The sequence below is a fragment of the Balaenoptera physalus genome, assembly GCF_965194825.1.
Source record: "Balaenoptera physalus genome assembly, chromosome: 19".
NCBI classification, from domain to species: Eukaryota; Metazoa; Chordata; class Mammalia; order Artiodactyla; family Balaenopteridae; genus Balaenoptera; species Balaenoptera physalus.
In genome coordinates this window covers 12039116-12062021 of record NC_138900.1, presented here as the reverse complement: position 1 = coordinate 12062021, position 22906 = coordinate 12039116, and the positions used below count along the sequence as shown (strand labels likewise).

At 56.0% G+C, this 22906-nt stretch overlaps 1 protein-coding gene across 3 annotated transcripts in view; it reads right to left on the bottom strand.

The window, feature by feature from the left end:
* The window catches only part of MEGF8 (multiple EGF like domains 8), a 44508-nt gene that overhangs the window by 20589 nt on the left and 1013 nt on the right, over positions 1 to 22906 (bottom strand). For 2 of the 3 annotated variants that reach the window (XM_082438551.1, XM_082438552.1), the window contains exons 2-24: positions 18039 to 18202; positions 17592 to 17798; positions 16571 to 16751; positions 16401 to 16489; positions 15386 to 15801; positions 14779 to 14924; positions 14529 to 14651; positions 12254 to 12408; positions 11794 to 11913; positions 11307 to 11451; positions 11061 to 11224; positions 7489 to 7689; positions 6890 to 7090; positions 6207 to 6443; positions 5232 to 5350; positions 5012 to 5143; positions 4808 to 4921; positions 4051 to 4299; positions 3358 to 3557; positions 2827 to 3037; positions 2481 to 2730; positions 1831 to 1963; positions 54 to 301 (exon numbers count right to left, since the gene is read on the bottom strand). In XM_082438551.1, the coding sequence (XP_082294677.1) occupies positions 54 to 301; positions 1831 to 1963; positions 2481 to 2730; positions 2827 to 3037; positions 3358 to 3557; positions 4051 to 4299; positions 4808 to 4921; positions 5012 to 5143; positions 5232 to 5350; positions 6207 to 6443; positions 6890 to 7090; positions 7489 to 7689; positions 11061 to 11224; positions 11307 to 11451; positions 11794 to 11913; positions 12254 to 12408; positions 14529 to 14651; positions 14779 to 14924; positions 15386 to 15801; positions 16401 to 16489; positions 16571 to 16751; positions 17592 to 17798; positions 18039 to 18202 (4205 nt within the window). Of the gene's footprint in view, positions 1 to 53; positions 302 to 1830; positions 1964 to 2480; positions 2731 to 2826; positions 3038 to 3357; positions 3558 to 4050; positions 4300 to 4807; positions 4922 to 5011; positions 5144 to 5231; positions 5351 to 6206; positions 6444 to 6889; positions 7091 to 7488; positions 7690 to 11060; positions 11225 to 11306; positions 11452 to 11793; positions 11914 to 12253; positions 12409 to 14528; positions 14652 to 14778; positions 14925 to 15385; positions 15802 to 16400; positions 16490 to 16570; positions 16752 to 17591; positions 17799 to 18038; positions 18203 to 22906 lie in introns of those variants that run through there. The other variant, XM_082438553.1, reaches the window with a different exon arrangement.

Below are 22906 nucleotides of genomic sequence, written 5' to 3'. Positions count from 1 at the left end.
ACTACCCCCACCCGGCTCCCTGTCCCGCCCAGCTTGCCCTCTTTCACCTGTACCTGGTTACAGGTCCCTGCCCCGTTGTGGGCATTACAGTTCTCAGGACACAGAGCCATGCGGCAGTGTGGGCCAGCCCAGCCCTGGGGACATCGGCAGAGTCCAGCATCTGCGGCCCCGTCCTGGGGCACACACTCTTGGGGGACAGGGCAACTCCCGGGGCCCCCTGACCCACAGCGGGCAGAGCCCACGGACGCATTGAAGCCCCAGGACGAGGAGCCGTTGGCCTCCCAGTGCAGCACCAGCAGCCCTGTTGGAGAGAGTCCAGAGGCTTGTCACAAGGCCTCAGTAAAGTGATATTTAGAAAGAGAGGGGGGGGGTGGGGCTTCCCCGGTGGCACAGTGGTTAAGGACCCACCTGCCAATGCAGGGGACACGGGTTCGAGCCCTGGTCCGGGAAGATCCCACATGCCGTGGAGCAAATAAGCCCGTGCGCCACAACTACTGAGCCTGCGCTCTAGAGCCCACAAGCCACAACTATGGAGCCCGCATGCCACAACTACTGAAGCCCACGTGCCTAGAGCCCGGGCTCCACAACAAGAGAAGCCACCGCAATGGCAAGCCCGCGCACCGCCACGAAGAGTAGCCCCCGCTCGCCGCAACTAGGGAAAGCCCGCGTGCAGCAACAAGGACCCAACGCAGCCAAAAATAAATAAAAATAAAAATAAAAATAAATAAATTTATTAAAAAAAAGAGAGAGGGGTGGCCTGCAGGCCCTCTGACCTCATCACCTCCCACTCTCCCGGCCCTCTTCGCTCCAGCACCACCGACCCGCTTCCTGTTCTCAGAGCCTGGGCATCTGCTATTCCTCCACCTGAATTAGTTGCCCCTTGCCCACACCGTGAAGTACCCCTTCTGCAAAGACTCCCTCCCCAGCTCCCCAGACAAGCCAGGCTCCCCACTCCTTTCCATTTCCTCCTGTCCCTTACCAAAAGTGTCACTATTCTGACTACAATTTGTTCCCTGGTCTTCGTCACTCCCCACCTCTGCTGTGAGTCCGTGAAGGCAGCGCCTGTGTCCCTTGTTCACTGCTACATGCACAGAATTTAGCTCAGGCCCAGCTTACTGCAGGTAAACATTTGCTGAGTGAAATGAAATCGAGGGCACCTCAGCTCTAGTTGCTCACTGTGAAGGGTCTGGGCTTGTGTGCAATCGCCGTCAGGCCAACTACAACTCTGCCCTCTCTCTCACAGCCTTGGAGCCACTCTGACTTACAATATGAAGAGAAGCATTTCCAAACCTAGGCCCTTTAACTGCCATGGGTAACAAATTATTTCTAGTGCATCTCCATCAGCTAAGCACAGCTGAGGTAACGATGGGGCCTGGTAATTCTTGGTTGTGGGGGCTATAGCCTGTGCACTGCAGGATGCAGAGTAGCATCTCTCGCCTCCACCCACGGGATGCCAGTAGCAGCCCCAATCACGACAATCAGAATGTCTCCAGACACAGCCAAATGACCCAAGGGGCAAAGTCACTCCTGGTTGAGAACCAGCGGGCTGAGGAGATAGATGCTCAGGGGCCCTCGCACCAGCTACATTCTGTGTGTCCCTAAAACATGTCCCACGTGGACCTTCTTCCCAGAGACACAACCCAGCCAGTACAATCCTATTTGCCTCTCAGATGAAGAAACTGAGACCCAGTGGTGGCAAGGGACTGCCAGCAAGTCTCCCAGCAAGTCAGCTGGCAGAGTTAGGCTGGGTTTTGAGCCCACCTCAGGTAGCAAGGTACAGGGACAAAGGACAGCCCAGGACAGAGGTCCCACTTCCCCCAGTCCCCATACCAGACAGGGCCTGCACAGTGAGGGGCCTGTCCCGCCGCTGGCCGCAGAAGGCAGCAATGAGGCTACGGTCCGACTGGACGACACCAGTGTCCAGGAAGCGTGGGAATCCATCAAAGGCCAGGACATAGCTCAGCTGGAGAGGTGTAGAGTAGGATCAGGGGATGATGAGGATGAGAAAGAGGAATGCTTGGGGTCTGGGAGGAGGTGCAGCTCAAGAAGAGAGGGCAATCTGAGACTGGGGAAAAGGCTGCTTGAACCACCCGGGCAGACTGTCAAACTGTGGCATGGAGGCCACCATTCCCACTCCTGTGTTCATAACAGACATGGTTAATCAATCAGGCACTCTTGCAGGGAGCCTCTTTCTCAATACACAGATCCTGGCAGCCACTACCAATCGATCAGAGTTGGCACACAAGGTACCAATATTTACCATACCTGGACTGGGGAATGGGAAACTGGAGTCCAGGAAATAGGAGGCTATCTGGGAAATGGGAGGGTCTGTGGGCTTAGGAACAAATGGGTAGGGGTCTGAGGAATAGAGTTGGGAGTTTGATGGATGAAAAAACAGGGACATGGGGGCCAGGGTCCATCTGAAGATTCAGACTGGGTGGTGGAGACGTGGGCCTGTAATCAGTGCCCTTGGTGCTCACCGTGCAGGGGGTGCTGCTGTCGGGGGAGAAGGTGAGGGTAAGTGGGGGACAGAGGGTCCCAGGGGCACAGGGCTGTAGCACCTCGGTGGCTGAGACAACCCACACACAATAGGACAGGCCTGGCCCAGCTCTCGCTGCCCCACCTCCTGGAGGCAGTAGCCCCCCAACCCGGCGTGAGCCCAGTGCCACGGAGGACACGTTGGTGAGGAGGGCACGACCCCCACACTCCCGGAAGCAGGAGCCACCAGCCCTGGGGAGATGGAGGAGAGCAGCGTCAGACCAGTCCTGCCCTATCCCACCACGTCCCTAACCCCACCCTGCCCCGCCTGGCTGGCCCCTGGCTCACCGGGGGTCCCCATAGTAGCCAGGGGAGCAGAGCTGGCAGTGGGCGCCCTCAGTGTGGTCCTGGCAGAAGCAGAGCCCGCTGAGGTTGTCGCAGTGGCCTCGGCGTGGGTCCCCATGCCCGTTGCACTGGCAGGGCCGGCAGCCTCCCGAGCCTGTGGCATTACCAAAGCTGCCCGGCCGGCACCGTTCGCAGTGTTCCCCCCAGGTCCAGTCTGTGGAGGCCCCAGCAGCCAGGATGCAGAGTCAGGGCAAGGGTGAGAAGGAGCCCGACCCTCCCCAACCCCCCGTGGCTAAAGGAGGGTAACTGGAACCCCGACTGGGGAGCAACTGCAAATCCCAAGAGGGAGTGCTGAGGCCCGCCAGAGAGGTGGGTGGCACCGAAACCTGTCTGGGGTAAGGAGCAGGCAATGGGACACAGGGACTCAGAGCTGGGTGAGGGGACGCCGAACCCCACACAGACAAAAGAAAACAGAAGCCCCAAGGAGGCTCCCTTGAGGCCAGTCCCGAGGAGCTCAGGATGAGGGCTGCTCACCCTGGCACTCATCGCAGAAGCCAGGCCCCCGCTTGTGGCAGTGGCTGTGGAAGTTGCAGCCACAGTCCCGGGAACAGCGGGGGGCGGGGGGTCCTGGGGCAGGCGTGGGAGGGGGCAGGTCCGATGTCCAGCCCAGGTCACACACGCAGGTGAAGTCTGGGGGGCCACTGCACACGCCATGGCCACAGTCCTCCAGGCACCTGAGGGGGTGTGGCAGGGGTGGCGGAAGGACTGGGCAGGCCTGGAGCCCCCAAGGCATCCACCCCTCACCCCACTCCACCCCCATTATCTCCATGGCAACACCATCATAAGCTACTGCCTGTTCCACAGATCCTGGGCTACATGGGTGGCCGTGTCTCCAAGGCAACCCCATCACATGTAGTAACTCCTGTCTCTATAGTAACCAAATATCACCACTGGTGATCTGTTCCCTGTGAAAACCCCTTTCAACTTGGTCCTCCTCTATCTCTATGGCAACGCTGAAGCCTGTGACCTGCAGTCCATGGGTGACCTGTCTCCACAGTAACTAGTGTTACGTTGAGGACCCTATCACTCTAATAAGGGCCTGCTCTGCAAGGCAAAAACGCAAGGATCACTGGCGAGGCAGCCCAGCACCATGATCACTTCCTCCCAACATCTCCGCATCCACCAGCCCTGGGGCGACATCTCCATGGAAACTCATGCCCCACTCACGTGCGGTTGCAGTATGTGATGCCATCACCCTGGTAGCCCCTCTGGCAGTGACACTCATAGCTGAGGGGTGTGTTCAGGCAGGTCGCCCGCAGGTGGCACCGCGCCAGGCCCAAGCGACACTCATCCACGTCTGGACAGCGGGCATATGCCCAGCGGGCAGGGAGGGCCACAGACAGCCCCAGGCCCTCCCCGACCCACAGGGAGCAGTTACCCCCACCCAGAGGCCCGGAGAAGTCCCCCTGGAGGCAACTGGGGAGGGGTGGGGGGAGGTTGAAGAAGGTGGTTCGGTCGGGGCCGGGGTGCGGGGATGATAAAGAAACAAGAGACAGAGACAGCAAAACAGTAACAGGGAGAGGGGAGATCAATCAGAGAGAGAGAAAGAAATATGAATGCGGAGAAAGACAGAAAGAGAAATGGAAGAGAGGCAGAGAAAAACCCAGAGAAGCCAGACAAAAAAAGATTTTAAAAGACAGGAGAGAGAGAGGGATACAGTGAAAGGGAGCCAGAAGAGAAACAGAAACAGACAAGAAGAAAGAAAACAGAAGGAAAGATGAGAGAAAACAAGTCACAGAGACGGGGAAAGAGATGGCAGGGAGAAAAGAGAGAGAGAAACAGAGAGAAGGAGAAGAGGGGGGAGAAAAACAGAGATGATGGTATGAAAAAGGCAAAGGGGCAGAGAAACAAAGAGGCCGTTAGAATTAGGGTGGGCGGAGAGCCCCCACCCGGCCCCGCCCCCCAGGCCCCTGCCCTGCCTCACCGTCCCAGCGTGGGGTTGTCCTCATTGCCACACCAGCCACACTCGTGGCTCTGCAGACACTCGTGGCAGGTCAGGAAGCGGTCACAGCTCCGGCACCGCGGCTCTGAGTGCACGCTGCAGGGTGATGGGCGTGGGGCTGTCAGAGCCACCCTGCTGCCCTGGTCCCCGCCCTCCCCTCCTGGAACCCTGCCCCCCGGACCGCACCTGTCGTCCCAGCCGCGGCAGCCCCCGTGCGGGTACCGGGCCAGGTAGGCGGCGAACATGAAGCAGGCGTGGGTGGACTGGCACCAGGCGCACTGGCTGGAGTTGGCCAGGCAGTCGTCGCAGGTCAGGCGCCTGGCGCGGGGAGCGGCGGCACGGTCACCCCACGGCCTGGCCCCCACACACCCTCACGCACCCCCTCCCTGGGCCCAGCTGCGCTCACTGGCTGCAGAGCGGGGGACACTCTTGCAGGCTCTTCAGGGCACCCCGACCCCGGCCCCGCCGGCTGCACGCTGCGTCCCCCTTGCGGCTGGTGCTCTGATGCCACTCGCAGAAGGGGTCCTGGGAGGTCAGAGGAAGAAGAGCCCGGCTTAGCCTTCTCCCTGGGGCTCCCAGCGCCAGTCTCCCAGCACCAGTTCAACAGGCAGCTGCCTCCCTTGCCTGCCAGGGCCCACAGACCCCTGTTCCAAGCCCAGCTCCTTGCTACAGCCACTGACATCCATGGGTTCTGCCTGACCAGCACCCACTCCCTTTTTGGGCAGTAGCACCACTTTATGTGGTCCAGGTGGGGCTGATTCAATCCCTGGGGTCCAGAAGTGGGCAGGGGGACACTCTCCTTCCTCCCAGCCTCACTGATTGGTCCAGGAGCTGGCACAAGCCCCAACTAGAGCAAATGAAAGGCACTTCTGAGACTTCTGTTGAACTGAGGGGTGAGAGTGAGGTGGGGACAGAAAGGTGCTCTCCTTCCCCTTGGGGCTCCAGCGGCTGGGTGGGGGGATAAAAGTCTGGAGCCCCTGAGGCTCCCTTGCCACTCCCAAGGAATGAACCTCCAGGGAAAACGAGAACGTGGAATGGAGGGAGGTGAACAGCTGACTACACGGTTTGAACCTCTGGAGCTAGCAGGCCTAAAGACCTACTCTTGGACTCTGGTGTCTAAGCGGATAAATGCCCCTCTGGTGCAGAGGTGCTGAGTTGGGTTTTCTGACCCCTGCAACATGCAGAGTCATGACTGCCAGGAGCCGACTCTCCAGCCCCTCTCCGCAGCTCACAAATGACAAGGGCCCCAACTGTCTACCCCACCACCGCCCACAGGGCCCCTCGGCTGCCCATGCCAGCTCTGCGGGGCCCACCCCCTCGCTCAGTCGCCTGCTTTGGCTGACTCCGTGCCGAGACCTCCCCACTGTGGCCTGGTGGGCACCTGGGTGCAGGCGTGGCAGTCTCGATGCTCCTCACAGAGTGGGCAGAGGGCAGGCACCAGCACCAGCAGGGACCCGCCGGCCCCGCGATCCCCGCAGTGGGCCCCGCTCTGGCGCAGGTGGCAGGTCGCGCTGGCCAGGCACCAGCCGCAGCCCTGGTCTGCCAAGCAGCCCAGGCAGGAGGAGTAGGAGGTGCAGGCCGACGAGCGATAGGGCTCCAGGAAGAAGAAGGAGATCTCCTGGGGGAGGAGGTCATATGAGGGTCAGGGGTCCACGCTCCAAGTCAGTGTTTGGGATAGGGATTAGAGTTTGGAGCTAAAGACTTAAGTGTTTGGAGACAAGGTTGAGAACTTGGGCCTGTAGAAAGTCAGGATTTAGGACATCAGCAGACAAAAGGGGATCAGGATTTGAGAAAATCCAGAGATTAGAGATCAAAGTATGGAGGGCAGAAGTCAGGGTCAGCAAGATCAGGGCAGGAGGAGTCAGAGACGTGGGCAGGGGTCAGAATATGAGATCAGGTCAGACTCTGGGGGTCAGATGTTGGGGTCTGGGGAGGGTTCAAGGTGAGACCCAGAGTTCAAGAGTCAAGGAGTAAGAGGTCAGGGTCAAGGGAGTTAGTTTGTGGCCCAGGGCATCTGAGGCCAGGGGCTGGGGTAGGGTCAGAGGCGGGGACCTGGGTACTCACGCTGCCACCTGGCACGCCAGTCCGGTCCCACAGCAGGGTGAGCTCGCTGTGTCCGGGGCCCGCTGAGCCGTTGAGCTGGCCCCGGATCTCTACCGCGTACTTGTGGCCCCGGCCAGGCAGTGGGAAGAGGCGAGCAGACCCTGGACGCTGCAGGCGCCTCGTCTCCTTCTCCTGCTGAGCCACCCAGCGCCCTACCTCCTCCTGAAGTAGGGGTGAGGGGCAGACAGGGGCCTCAGAACTTTCCACCCACACTGACCCCCTGAAACCCCCAAGAGCCCCAAACCCACCTAGCACCCACCCCCTCCTCTTCCCAGGAGGGCCTCAGAGCTTCTTAGACCCCCAAAACCTCCAAGCGCCCCTAAACCTCCCAGCAACCCACCTCCTCCTCAGGGGAGTCTGACTTGGTAACTCAGACCTTCCCCTTTCTTCAAAATCCACCCCCCCAACCCAGTTCTGTTCACAGCTGAAAACCCCAGGGCCCTCCCGCCACTAAGGATAGATCCCATGCCTCTGATTTCTCCCCATTCCTCCTCCCCACCACACATCCAAGCCCCCATATTTACCATAAACAGCCCCCTGCATGTCCCAGGCACCCTCACCATGTTTTCCGTGTCAGGGCCACGGGCCATCCGGGCCAGTACGTGCAGGCGCTGGGCCCGGGCCCACACGGCCACGTCCTCAGCCCCTGGCCCTCCAGGCCCTCCTGGCAGCAGTGGGTGGATGAAGCCACGGTAGACCAAGGACACGTCGGTCTCTGAGCTAGGTGTCAGGGTGATGGTGGTACTGCGGACAATCAAGACCTGTGCCAGCCAAGGAGGGAGGCGTGCATGAGGACCTCTCTGCATCGCCCCACGGTCCTCACACCTCTCCAGCCACATCAGAGCTAGAAAAGACCGGGCAACCCAATCTCCTTCCCTAGATTACTAAGTGGGAGTCTGAGGCCAGAAGCAGGGGGGATAGCTCGCCCACGGTTACTCTGGGAGAAGAGTTGGGACCCCGACTCAAACAGCAGACAACAGGGTCCCAGCCCCTGCTCATCTCCACCTCTCATTAAACTCCAGGACCCGGGACCTTTCAGCATCTTCTTCCTCAACACCCCCTCTTTCCACCTAAGCCCTTAAGAGTCCAGATTCCTTAACTAGGGGGTTTGGAGAACTTCCAGGTCAGTAAACACATTCATGTGCCAGGAGGGTGTCACACCCCAACTCCACAGGGACAGAAGCTCAGGCCCCTTCTGGACCTCATCCTATGTATCACGTTCTTTGTTATATAATGAACCAGGATATGTGTTTAAAAAAAAAAAAGAGTCCAGATCCAATTCCAACATTTGAAGCGATGCACATACTATGTGATTTACTACTAGTATGTGTTCTTATAATTGTAAAAGAGTGGAACAACCCAAGTGTTCATCATGGGAGACTGTTTAAATAAACTGTAACACTACGGCATCAGAATGTAAATGGAATATTATGAAGCTGTTGGAAAAAAAAAAAAAAAAAAGGAGGGTGTTTCCTAAGTTCTGTTAATGGGAAGCTTGCAGGGATACATTAAGAAAAAAAAAGGAGAATGAAAAAACAACAACAAAAAAAAGACAAAAAAAAAAGAAAAAAGAAAAAAAGGAAAGTGGTAGTACAGTGTAGATAATATATTACTTTTGGTGCAAGAAAGAAAAATAATTAAATGTCACATTTACTTGTATTTGAATAGTTGTAAACAGCAGAAGGATATATAAGAAATCCAAATAGATCTTCTGGGGAGAGTTAGGGTGGTCTTGAGTTAGGGGGATTCTGAGGTCAGCTTCCCACACTGAGGGGTGAGGACTGGGGTAGATGGAAGAGACTTTTCACTCAACAAATTTTTACATTGTTGTGGGGTTTTAGTGTGTTGTTGTTTTTGTTCTTAACTATCTAGGATTCATTTATTCTATTTTATTTTATTTTTTTTAGCCACACTGTGCACGGCATGTGGGATCTTAGCTCCCCGACCAGGGGTCGAACCCTTGTCCCCTGCATTGGAAGCTCAGAGTCTTAACCACTGGATGCCAGGGAAGTCCCCATTGTTATGGTTTTTGAACCATGTGACTATAATACCTATTTTTTTAATTAATAAGGAACCACTGTGGAAAACACTTTGATGATTCCTCAATAAGTTAAACATAGGATTACCCCAGCAATTCCGCTTATGCTGAAAATAGGTTTTCATTGCAATATATGCAAATATCAATTCATTATGCTGTACACTTAAAACTAATATAAGGTTGTTTGTCAATTATACCTCAATTAAAAAAAAAAAAAAAAAAAAGAGGGACTTCCCCGGTGGTCCAGTGGTTAAGAATCCACCTTGCAATGCAGGGGACACCGGTTCAATCCCTGGCTGGGGAACTAAGATCCCACATGCCGCAGGGCAACTAATCCTGTGCACCACAACTAGAGAGCCCTCATGCCACAACTGCAGAGCCCACGTGCTATGGAGCCTGTATGCCACAACTAGAGAGAAGCCTGCACACTGCAACAAAGAGCCCCAGCACCACTACGAAAGATTCCGCGTGCCACAACTACGACCCAACAGAGCCAATAAATAAATAAATAAATAAAATATTTTTTTAAAAAGGAAAAACTTGCCAACAGGTGTAAACAACCCAAATGTTATCAGTTGATGCATGGACATAGCACGGCCATACAATGGAATGTTATTCAGCCATAAAAAGGAACGAAGTTCTGGGACTTCCCTGGTGGTCCAGTAGCTAAGACTCTGTGCTCCCAATGGAGGGGGCCTGGGTTCGACTCCTGGTCAGGGAACTAGATCCCACAGGTCGCAACTAAGAGTTTGCATGCTGCAACTAAAGATCCCTCATGCTGCAACTAAAGATCCCATGTGCCACAACTAAGACCTGACACAGCTAAATAAATACGTAAATAAAATTTAAAAAAAAAAAGAACAAAGTTCTGACACATGCCACAACACGGATGAGCCTTGAAAACATTATGCTGAGTGAATGGAGCCACACACAAAAGGCCACATATTATATGATTCCATTTATATGACCTATCCAGAATTAACAAACCCAGGTACAGAAAAAGAAAAAGGTTAGTGGTTGCCAGGGACCAAGGGGAGAGGGGAATGGAGAGTGATTACTTAATGGACCTGGGGTTTCCTTTTGGGGTTATAAAAATGTTCTGGGGGGGGCACATCCCCAGTGGTCTGGGGAGTAAGACTCCATGGTCCGAGTGCAGGGGGCCCGGGTTCAATCCCTGGTCGGGGAACTAGATCCCACATGCATGCCGCAACTAAGAGTTCACATCCCGCAACTAAAAACAAAAAAACAAAGAAACAAAAAAACAGGGCTTCCCTGGTTGTGCAGTGGTTAAGAATCCGCCTGCCAATGCAGGGGACACGGGTTCAAGCCCTGGTCCGGGAAGGTCCTACATGCCACGGAGCAAATAAGCCTGTGCGCCACAACTACTGAGCCTGTGCTCTAGAGCCCACGAGCCGCAACTACTGAGCCCGCGTGCCACAACTACTGAAGCCTGCGCGCCTAGAGCCTGTGCTCCGCAACAACAGAAGCCGCCGCAGTGAGAAGCCCGAGCACTGCAACAAAGAGTAGCCCCCGCTTGCCGCAACTAGAGAAAGCCCACAAGCAGCAACAAAGACCCAACGCAGCCAAAAAAAATTTTTTAATAAAAATAAAATAAATAAATTTAAAACAAAACAACAAAAAAAAAACATGCCTCAACGAAGATCCCGTGGGTCGCAATTAAGACCCGGCGCAGCTTAAGAAAAAAAAAAAAAATGTTCTGGGGACTTCCCTGGTGGTCCAGTGGTTAGGGCTCCGCGCTTCCACCACAGGGGCGCAGGTTTGAGCCCTGGTTGGGGAACTAGGATCCTGGATGCCGCGCGGTGCAGCCAAAAAAAAAAAAAATGTTCTTGAACTAGAGAGTGGTGATAGTTGCACAGTACTGTGAAGGTGATAAATGTCACTAACGGTAAGTTTTATGTTATGCGCATTTCACCACAGTTAAAACTTCTCTTAAGTCAATAAGGAAAATCAGACCCTTGCACGTAAAGACTTACGGGGTGAACGCAAGAGTGATAAAGATCCATTTGAAAAATGAAAACTCTAAGACCAAGCCCTTCAACACTCCACGCTGGGCCCCATCCCCTGGCTCCCCACCTTGTCAGGCTGGGAGGCGTTGGGCGGCTGCTGGAAGGTGAGCAGGTGCAGGCCAGGCAGGAAGCTCTGGGTGACACAGGCCTCCAGGGAGGTAACGAAGACAGGTACGGGCCCCCACCAGCCCACGGTGCCTGAGATCTGCTCCCCTCGGCAGCGGGCCTGCTCTGTGAGGACAGGAGGGTCGGGAGATGGGGGTTGGTGTGGGGTGCTATGCTGCCCCCTCCCACACTGCCACTGGACACTCACCAGGCCGAGGGAGGCAGCTCTCGTTGTGTACGCACCAGCCCAGGGCGCCGGGCCCCCGGGGAGGAGCGGCGGTGCTGCTGAACGCCAGGCAGGCCTGGCAGTCACCCAGGAGGCGGCCCAGGCCCAGGCAGCTGGCAGCCGGACACTGCAGAGAAGGGAAAGACAGGGGTCATTATCCACTGGGGCTTAAGGGACCTGGGAAAAGCTGTGGATTCAGGAGGCTTGGGGCGGAAAGGTCAGGGGATTGGAGAAGGGAATTGAAAGCTGGGTTGGAACGAGAAAGATCAAGAGGACAGGGGTGGGGGATCCAGGGACAGAGACGTAAGTTCAAAAGGATCGGGAAGAGGGTCAAAGGTTCAAGGGTTAGTAGTCAGGAATGACGATCTTAGGTGTGAAAACGAGTCTCCCAAGCGCAGGTCTGGGCAGAAGAAAACACTGCGGACCAGGTCTCCGTGCTAAGGGGCAGAGTACTAGGACAGTCACTCACAGCCCCCGAGGGAGTCCCAGGAGGCGGTGCAGCCTGGCAGGCTCCCTGACACCAACTGCATTCCGGGTCTCGGGAGCAGACGCTGTGGTCCGTGTACATGGAGCAATAGTCCAGGTGGTACTGTAGAGAGATGGGCAGGGAGCAGGGGGCGCCTCACACCTGGGGCCTGCTCCCACGTCCTCGCTCGCTTTGATGAGCCCAGGGAACCCCAACTGCTCAGAACCTCGAGGACCCCTATCCACTTCTCCCCCAGCCCCAGGGACCACTGCCCCTCTGCCCTCAGCTCCAGGGACCACCCACCATTCCTCCTCCCTTGGACCTGGGGACTGACCTCCCTCCTCTCATGGCCCTAGGGACCTCCTCTCCTTCTCCCAGGGACCCCCCCCAACTTCCTCCCTTAACCATGGGAAACATGCTACCTCCTCCCCAGCCACCCTCTCCCTATCACCCCAGTGCTCACATCTGGAGCAGGCGCCTGGAACACAAAAGGAGGCACCTTGTAGGCCATCAAGTCCCCACGGGGCCGGCCACTGTACCCCCCTGCCACCAACAGGACACTGCCACCAAGCACAGCCGCCACATGTGAGTACCGACCACTGGGAGGTGCTGCTCGGCCTAGGAGAATACAGACCCCCAGAGGACATGTGACTCCCCCATCCCCCCTTCATGGCTCCCACCTTGAGGACCACCCCTGACTCTCCTGTGCCTCAACCCCACTTGCCCAAGGAAACCCTCCCAGCCTGCCTGGCCCTGCTCTAGTCTTAGTTCTCTCACCTCCTGGAGCTCCCACACTGCTGCCCAAGTCACCTTCCAGACAGACCATGATCTTTGGGGTCAAATCCTGGATCTACCATTTCCTTGGTTTCAAATCATGGATCAACTACTGACTAGCTGTGTGGCCTTGGGCAGGAGACCCGATTTCTCTGAGTCTTGGTCTCCTCCTCCGTGCATGGAACCTTGCCCTGGGGGAGCGGTGGGGCAGGCTGCCTGGCTCTCACCCGTTGTCGTCTGTCTGACACCAGCCTCCCTTCTGGTGACAGCCGCTGACTTTCCTGTGGAAAACCACCCCTCCCACCCACAGTCCACAAGGCTCAAGTCAAGCTGTCCCTGCCTCTAGCAGCAGCCAGGCTTGAGCCCAGGCCTATAAGACAGAGTCAGTGACTAGTTCAGGGAGGGGACCCAATTGCTACAATTGTTGGGAAAAAGGCACTGTCTTCCCTCTGGGCATTTTCAAGGGGTAGGATATAATCCCAGGGCTGCTGGTGACCATCTACAAAAGGCAAACCTGCTACAGACTGAAGGAAATCCAGCTGAGAACTGGGGAGAAAAATGGCTCATGCCATTATGTGAGCACCTGGACCCAGGCCGGCCTGCAGCCAGTTTTCACTCAAGTGAGTCAAGAAATTCTTCTTTTTGCTTAAGCTGGCTGGGTGGGGTTTCTGTCACTTACAACCAAGAGTCCTGACTGACGGGTAAGCGGTCAGTGATTGGTGACTCCCTCACACTCTTACTGACCTGTATGCTCTGTAAGTGTATGGGACTTGGCCCAGAGGATCAAAATCTACAAAGAAGGAAGAGGCCTCCAGAAACCTCACACTCTGGCCTACCCAGTGAAGGGGCCTGAAGGAGGGACAGGAGAAGCACTGGAGCCCTGGATTGGAGGCCTCCAATGCTAGGCTAAGGCTTTATTCCTTTTTTTTTTTTTTTTTTTAAATATTTATTTATTTATTTATTTGGTTGCACTGGGTCTCAGTTGCAGCAGGCGGGCTCCTTAGCTGTGGCTCGCCAGTTCCTTAGTTGCGGCTTGCTGGCTCCTTAATTGTGGCATGCAAACTCCTAGTTGCAGCATGCATGTGGGATCTAGTTCTCTGACCAGGGATCAAACCCGGCCCCCTGCATTGGGAGCGCGGAGTCTTAACCACTGCACCACCAGGGAAGTCCCATTCCTGATGGTCAAACAGGATTCCTTGGGGACCCTTCCTCTTGCCCAACCCTTAAATGCTACTGTCCCTTCTTTTATGTTTGTCCTTTGTCCTCACTCTTCTGTTCAGAAGGCTGGGGAGAACAGATGGGCCTCTGGGAAGTCCACAGTCCCCTGAAAGGATATGCCCAGTTTGTGCACACAAGTGTCTTTCTGAGGAGAGGGCCTGTGACTTTCTTCCCATTCACAAAGCAGTCTCTGATCTAATGAGCTTGAAAGGCTTCTCCACACCCCCTCCAGGTGAGCCCTCTGGCCTTGCGCTATTAGGACAATGTGTTGGGCCCTTCACTGGACTGTCTTCTTTCTTCACTTCATTTTACTCAATTTATTCTCACAACAGCCCAGTGGTTTAAGTGTTATTACATTTTACAGAGGGGGAAGTTGAGGTGCAGAGAGATTAAATGATGGTTTTTGTACAAGAGGTTGTTTAGGAATGGCCATCCTGGTTCTGCCACTTGCCCACTGTGTGACCTTGAAGAAGTTGCTTCTTTGTAGGCAGTCCCCTGGGACAGCTGATAACTGGCAAAACCTGGATTGGAACCTAGATCTGAGGCTTCTGAAAATGTCTCCCATCTCCATAGCAACAATGCCCTGGTCCTAGCTCTAGTGCAGGTGTGCCTCCTGAGGCCAGCTCCGATAGGATATTGGGCTCACCCCAACAAGGACCGGGGTGGCTCCTGCCGAAAGCCCAGTATCACTGTGGGAGCAAGCGTGACCCTCAGGAGCCCCTCATGGAAAGAGAGGGGCCACTCACCCTCAGGAGTTCCTGGAGGGGCAAGCTCGGCCCCCGACACCCACTGATGGCAGCCAAGGTGGTAGAAGAAGATGCCATCTTCATAGCACTTTTCCTCCTGGTAATGGGTGTGCACGTTGCCCCCTGGGAAAGAGGAAAGGAGCACAGCTGGCAAGCCTGGGGGAGGTGAGGACACCCCTGCAGGGAGCCTCAGCTCAGCCTTGGGCCCCGGGCGGGCAGGCAGGCAGGTGGGATCGGGGCGCCTCCTCACCATAGACCACCATGTAGTGGCCCAGGACACTGGCTGTGTGAAAGGCCCGCTCCCGTGGGCCCTGAAGCCCATCCCGGCCCTTCAGGGTGGTCCACACGCGCCGATCCACGTGGAAGAGCTCGGTGGAGTTCACCCGCACAGAGAACCTGTAGGGGAGGGGTAGAGGAGGAGCTTGAGGCAGGCAGGGCCTCTCTCCCTCCTCTGGGCTCTTACGAGTTGTGTGATCACCTATAGTTGAGACTGGCTTTACTGGATTTATATCCCCTCAGAACTAGAAGCTCCTCATGGGCAGGACCCAGGTTTGATTGATCTCTGGGTTCCCTGCATAATCTAGCCAGGGCTAGACACCAAGCAGGGGTTGGTTAAATGACTGGATGAGTGGGAGTGCGTGGGGAAGCAAGTGACCAAGAGATTGAATGACAGACTAGAGAATGTGTGAGTCGGGGAGTAAATGAGTGAATAAACAAATGAGTGAATGAATGACAGACGGGGTGACTGAATGACTGCAGGGGTCTATCAGTGGGCAAAGACCGTTAAAGCATAAAGGCCCAGGGTGTTAGGCTAGGCCTGGCCCTGCAAGGCAAGGGTTGTGGGGCAGGTCACTCACCGGGCAGTGGAGGGCCGGTGTCCACCGTGAACCAGCAGGGCACGCGACGGGGCATGGAACACCATGGAATGGCCAGTGGCGGCAGGGGGCCGCCCACCTGCCGGAATCACCTGCTCCCAATAGCCCCCACTGGTGCTGTCGAGGCGGAAACGGAAGAGGCCAGAGGAGAAGAGGTCGTGCTGGGTGCGGCCACCAGACACATAGAGCCAGATGCTGTCCACTAGGGCTGCTGCATGACCTGCCAGGCCTGGCGGCCCTGAGGAACTGGAAGCAGCTGGTGCCAGAAGCTCCCAGTGGCCACCGCCCAGCGGACTAAAGGCCCAAACGTCACTGGTGAGGGAGCCGTCAGCCAACTCACCACCCATCAGCACCAGGGAGCCGGCCCAAGCCACAGCCACGTGGGAGTGACGGGCAGCCTGTGAGGAAGAGACCAGGAGACAGAGATGGAGAGGGAAACAGATGGTGACACAGAGGAAGAGAAAGACAGAGAGAGATGCAGAGACAGGGCAAGATGGAGAGACAGAGATACAGAGAAAGAGAAGGTGAGAGAGGGGCAGAGATAAAGACAGAGACATGCAAAGAGAGAAAAGAAGAGAGACGGACCCAGAAAGACAGACACATGCGAATAAAAACAGAGGTGTGACAGAGAAACACAATAAGAGAAGGCGGAGTCAGGGAGAAATGACAGAGACCAGTAGAGAGAGTAAGAGGTATAACCCACAGAGAAGGAGACACAGACACCGAGAGAGAGCAGACGACCAAGAGTCAGAAACAAACACCGAAAGATGGACCAAGAGAGACAGGAGACACACAGAAAGGTAAGATGCAGAAAGGAAGATAAACGAAGAAGAAAGAAAATCAAAGACACGAAAGCAGAAGCGGGAGGTGTAGGTGGTCATGTATCACGCTGCGGGAGCTGGGGGTGTGCAGGGTGATGGGGTCGTTCTGGGGCGCCCTGGCTGGGTCTGACAGAGTAGACAGGCACCTCCAGGCAGGGCAGAGGTGGGGTCCATACCGGGGCAGGAGTCAGGTCCCAGCGCTCCCAGGTGTTGGCAGAGAAGTTGTACAGGACGAGGTCACCCAGGGCGCTGTTGAGGTCCTGGCCTGTGGAGAGGTGGACAGTCTCAGGCCCTGGCCACAGGCTGCCAGGCCTCTAGACCCCAGACTCATATCCCATCTGCTCACCTCCGAAAACAGCCAGCAGCCCCGGTGGAGACAGGAAGGCACCAGCCGCCCCGATACGGGCGGAGAAGGCGGGGTCCCCGGCACTCACGTTGTGCCACCAGCCAGCCCCCTGGTTCTCCCATAGGTGCAGGTCACAGGCGCGTCCCAGGAAACCAGGCTCACAGAGGCACGGTCCCAGGGGCTGGGGGGAAGGGGGCACAAAGGCAGGGACAGAGAGGGAGAGAAAGAAACAGACAGGGAGCAGAGAGAGAGCCAGAGTGAGACAGATGGAGCAAAACAGAGGAGAGAGATGAACAGGAAAGGAGAGGATGGAAAAATAAAGATAGAGAGGCAAAGAAAGAGACAGGAAGGAGACAGGCCAACAGACAGAGGAAGAGATGGACACAGAGACACAATCAGAGGGAGGCAGAGAAGAGGAGAAAAGAAGACAGACCAACAGAAAAAGGGAAAGGAAAAAGAAAAAGACCCAGAAAGGAAAATGAGGACAGATAGACAGGTTGGAGAAAAAAAAACTGATGAAGTCAATGTCGGCCTGGGCTGGAAGAGCTCAGATCCGCGGAGGTCAAGGCAGGGAGGGCTCAAGGCGTGATCCAGTCCCGAAGCTGGATATGCATGGCTTAGGCCCAAGGTCAGTGGTCAAAAGTCAGAAGTTGTGGCTGGGGGCCCAAGGCCAGACAGAGTGGCTGGGTGGGAGGGTGGAGTCAGGCCTGGCACGAGGAAGGCAGGCAGGTTCACAGGTGAGAAGCGGGCTACAGGTGAGGCTGGGAGTGAGCTCAGGCAGAGGAGGGGCCCCCAGGGAAGGTGGAGTGGAAGTGGAGTAACGGGTGGGGGGAGTGGGATCTGGAAGGAGAGGGAGGAGAATGTAGGAGGGAGAAGGGCCCCTGGCGGGGTCAGCGTCATGGGAGAGGATGGGACGGCAGGGGTTGTTTCAGGCAGGGGCAGAGTCAGGTCTAGGACACGGGAGCGGTAGCTGTGATCACAGGGCAGGGCCCCAGGGGGACACAGCTGGGGGCAGGCTCACCGAGGCGCAGGTGCCATGGCTGCCACAGTAGGCTGGGCACTCCTGCAGGCCGCAGTCAGGGCCCCCCCAGCCCGGCTCACAGACACACACCCCTGGGGGCTGGCACTGCCCATGGCTGTAGCAGCCCCCCGGGCACAGGGAGAAGCGGAACGAGGCGTTGAAGCCCAGCAGGTTGTAGTTGGCATCGCTGAAGAGGTGCAGCAGCATCTGCAGGCACAAGGTGGGTAGGGCTCTGGGGCTGGACTGGGAGGGGGTCCACTCCTGCCCCCACCCCACCCTGGGGTCCCCATCTCCTTTCTTTGTCTCTCTCCACCTTCCTTTGTCCCTGTATCCTTCTGACTGATGTCAAGTCCCCCGCCTTCTGCTTCCCTCTGTGTATCCACCCGCCTGCCCTGCACACTCCACTCGGATCCTGCAGCCACAGCCCCGCAGCCTGGCCCCACCAACCTTGCCTGAGGAAGCCTCAACGGGCGGAGGCCGGGTGCTCCCACTCAGACTGGCAAGCAGGGGCCCGCGGGGGGAGTCACCATCATACACGAACAGGTAGTCATACGTGCATTCTGTGTCCAGGAAAAGGAAGTCCAGCAGGATCCGGTACTGGGAGCTCGGGGCTGAGCAGTGAGAACAGGTGGGCCAGGCTCAGATGTGGACCCTCTCCCCATGCCTCCATGCAGCCCCCCCACAAACACCGAGCCCTGCTCCTCGTAACGCTGGGATGGGGGCCCAAAGATGAGTCAGACCTGGGCCTTGCCTTCAAGGGGCTCCCAGGCTCACAGCCCAGGGAGGTCAGAGCTGCGACAGCAAGAGGGACAGAAGCTCAAAGAAGAAATTACAGTATCATCCCTGGAAAGGACCCCTGAGATCAGGCTGAACACCGCCTCCTATTCAGATGCGGAAACTGAAGTGCAGAGAGAGGAACCCCATCCCAGTGGTCACACAGAACTTCCCATTTATGCTTGAGCCTCAGACATGCCCAAGCCTGAGGGTCGGTCCAGGCGTGAGCAGAGAGGCATACTCTCAGCTGGAAAAGGGCCTCTGTGAGGGTCCTCTGTTCCGGGCTCAACAGAGCTCTCAGGGAAGAGGTCCCTTGCTTCCCCCTGGCCAAAGACTGAAGCTTGGAGCACCACAGCTCCTTTCTGCCCCCACCCAGGGTCTCTTCTCTCTGTTTATTGTATTGAATAGTAGCTACGGGCACAGACTCTGGAGCCAGACTGCCTGGGCTCCAATCTTGGCTCTGCCACTTACTAGCCACTAGCTGTGTGACCTTGGGCAAGTCAGCTAACCTCTCTGGATCTGTTTCTTCATCCGTAAAATGGGGATATAATCACTCTGGTCGATTCAAACTTCTTGGCCACTAATCCCATCAAGAGATGATGGCTGACTCTCGGCCCCTTGTATCTGGGAAGAGCCTCAGAGACTAGCTTGGCCAATACAAACCAGAAGAAGTGATGCTCTGGGACTTCCAAGGCTAGATCAGAGGAAGCCTGCAATTTTTACCTGGGCCTCGTAGAATACTCCTTCGCAGAACCCAGCTGTCATGCTATGAAAAGCCAAAGTCACGTGGAGGGGCCGTGTGTAGGCGTCCCAGCTGTCATCCCCAGCTGAGCTTCCAGCTGACAGCCGGCATCAACTGCCAGCCCTGTGAGGGAGCCTTCTTGGATGCCCGGCCCAGGTGAGCGTTCAGATGACTGCAGTCCCCGCTGGTCTCACTGCGACCACATGGGAGGCCAGAATGGATAATGCACCTAAAGCGCTTATGATACGGCCTAGCACTTCAGAATGCTACTACTCCTAGCACTGTCGCGCTTCTTGCTCTCTGCCAGGTCCTGGTTGCAGAAGGTTCTCTCAGCCCACATCTCCCACTAGGGGCTCAGGGAAGGCTTGTGGGCTGAGGAGACTAGGAGACCTGGGTTCCAGCTCTGCTCCTGACCCTAGGCCAGCCCCTTTACCCATGCTCCTCAGTACACCCATCTGCATACTGGAGATGCTCGTCCACTATTCACGAGCTGTGTGATCTTGGGCCAGTTCCATGGGCTCTCTGGGCCTCAGTTTCCTTGATGTAAAATGGGGATAATTCTCCTCAGCCACCAAGGCTGGTATGAAGACCCTAGATGGTGACTCTAACATGCCAGCCCAGGCCTTGTCCTCCCTCACCAGGACCAGTGATCCAGCCTCCTTCCTGGCCTCCTGGCCTGCGCTGACATGGGTCCCTGAGGGATCTCCCCAGCTCGACATCTGGCCCTTACCCTCCCCCGCTCAAAAGCCCTCCATGGCTCCCCACCATCTCCAGGAGAAAGTCCAGCTCCCTAACCTGGTGTTTGGAGTCTCAACTTGTCTCACATCACCCCACGGCTTACAGCTCTATCAGGAGCTGGGCCTGTGCAGAAGTTCCTCTCTCTGTCTAGAGCACATTCTCCCTTCCTGCCAGCAAACTTCCCCACCTTCTCCAAGAAGCCTTCCCTGATGCCCCCTGGCTGGGTTAGGTGCCCCTCTAGGTTCTCACTTTCCAATACGACCTTCATTCCTCTGGGCCAGGACCATCTGTGTCCAGGTGTGTGTCTCCTGCAGCCTAGGAGGCCCACAGGACAGGGCCTGGGCCTACTCATCTTGGGGATCCCTCCCCGACATTGCCCAGAACAGGGCTTGGTATTGAGAAAGGGCTCTGGATACTGGATGAAGGAAGAGAGAGATGCACAAGACAGAATACTGAAGTTGGCAGCTCTCCCTCAGGCTCTGGCCAGAGCCCCCAAGAACATCACACATAGACCCCGAGCTGTGGTCTGGAGAACGCAGAGGAACAATTCAGTCAGGCCAGGCAGCCAGACCTCCCAGAATCTTACCAGCCACAACCAAACTATAAAGCTCTGATCCTAGAATCACAAGCACATCTTTGCCAAGTGCCCACCGGGGGCCGGCTCACCATCTGCCTTCCTCACGTTCCACCTTAAGTTCAAGTCCTCCTGTTTCTGCCCAACATGGGCCTAACCCCCAGACCATCCTGGACAGAGATCTGACCCTAAATGCCCCTGCTTTTCAAAAGCATATGCCTCTTATTCACGAGGATGTTATGAGGACTGGCCACAATGAAGTGTGAACACGGTACAAAAGTAAGTGGGTCAGTTGCTTATTTTTTAATAGATGGGGGAGCATGTTGGTTCTTAGAGGTGACGGACATTGGGAAGGATGGGAGCTCAAGGGGGGTCCAGAAGTCTCCTGGACTCCTTCTTACCCCAACATCCAGCCAATCGGTCCCCCAAGTCTCACTGGTGAAACTTCACAAATCTCTCAGTGTTCTCTGTGCCTCTCCACCCCCTTAGTTCCTGCCCCAGTTCAGAACTCATCCTCTCCCACAAGACCAGCACACCAAGTCTCCAGTCAACCCCCGACCCAGCCTGAGAGCCATGCCCCACTCCTGCTCAAAATCCCCCTTTGGCTCCCCATCAATCCCAAGAGAAAAGTCAAGCTGCTCAGCATGGCATTCAAGGCCCCTCTTCCCCTCCTTCTGGTGCCCTCCGCTCCTCCCAGCCAACAGTTTAGCCAGACCAGACAAGCCTAGACATGGCTCCTGAGACCCACCAGGCCCTCTTTTGTCTTCCTAGAGGCTGTTCCCTTTTCTCACCCGGTAAACTCCTTTGTATGTTTCAGAACCCTGCTCTGGTGGCTCCTCCTCTGTGACCCCCCAGCAGAGTCTTCTCACTCCCCTAGGCCCGTCTACCCAACCCTGCACCTCCTTCGGTCTCAGCCCTGAGCACACCGGGGGCTAAATGTCTGTGTCCATCCCCAACCAGGCTGGAGCTCTTCAAAGCCGGAGAATGATTTATACCCCTAACACATACACACACTTCCCATTCTCTTCTCATCCCCTAGACAGGAATGGCCCCCAAGCTGGGGACAACACACTTCGCCCCAAAAAACATGCTTCATCCATACCCCACACAACAGCCATAGAGATCTTCTAAAACGTAAATTAAATCATGTCTTTCCCCTGCTCAAAACCTTCCATAGATGCCCAGTGTCCCCAGACAAAGACCAAGCTCCAAAGGCTGCAAAAGGAGGCCCTGCACGATCCGGACCCTGTCACACCTCTGGCCTTTGCCCAGGACCTCCTCTGGGGGACTCCCGCCTCTCCCTGGAGGCCAGCTCCTCATCCACTGCCAAGGGAGCCTTCCTGGACCTCTCCAGCCACTGTCTTGGATTTCTCTTCCACCTCCCTACTGCCCTCAGGACACAGCTCAAAAATCACAACGTCCTACACCGCCTGCTTCCTCCCAACCCTCCAACCTCTGGCTCATTGTTTGTCTTCTTGGATTCTGTGTCCCAGCACACAAATTTCTAGTTCCTCAAAAGCATCATATCCTCCTGTTTCCAGGCCTTTGCACAGGCTATTCTTACCTGGAATGCCCTTTTGCTCTCTCCTGCACATGCCTCTGGTCTCAGGTATAGCCCAGGCTAAGTCAGATGTCATCTCTGGGATTCCCACTCCCTGGGGGTGAGTTTGTTTCCCCCACTAGACTGGGAGCCCAGGAGGGTAGAGATGGCGCCTTTGCACAGGCTGTTCCCGCTTCCTGGAATGACTTTCTCCTCCTCCTGGCTAATTCCTATTGGTTCTTCAAGTCTCAGCTCAGACATCTCCTCCAGGAAGCCTTCTCTGCTCTCTCCCACCCAACAGGTCAGGCACCTCCTCTGGGCTCCCCAGGCCGGTGGGGTTCCTCCATCACAGCCCCTACCACTCTGGACTGGACTGTCTGTTAACATGTTTGCCTCCCCCACTGGATTCCAAGCCCCAAGTCATCGGGGATTGCTGGGGCTGTGGAGGTCTCTGCTACGTCCCAGAGGCAAAGACAATGCCTGGCACGTGAATGACTGAAAGAAAAGCTTTTATTGAAGTAATTTAAAAAGAACAACACTAATAATCCTAAGACCATTTACTGGGCATTTATTATGTGCCAGGCACAGTAAATACCTGTTCTCATTTAAGTCCAACAGCCCTATGAAGGGAGTACTATTACTATCCACACTTGCAGGAAGGGAAAGCTGAACCTCAAAGGAAGGAAGCCACCTGCCCAAATTCACAAAGCTGGTAAGAAGTGGAACCCAAATTTGAAGCCAGGTGGTTGGGCTCAGAGCCTGAGTTTCTAACAGTTACTCAGAATACCCCTCACTGATGCTTCTGGCTTGTAATTGTCCATCTGGGTCTGGGTGCAACTCCCCCATCAGACTTCAAGGCCTTCCAAGGCAAGGCCTAGGCTGGCTGCATTTTAGAGCAAAGGGCCTGCACCAGAACCGCTTCTGGGAACATGGTGAGTGGATGCAAG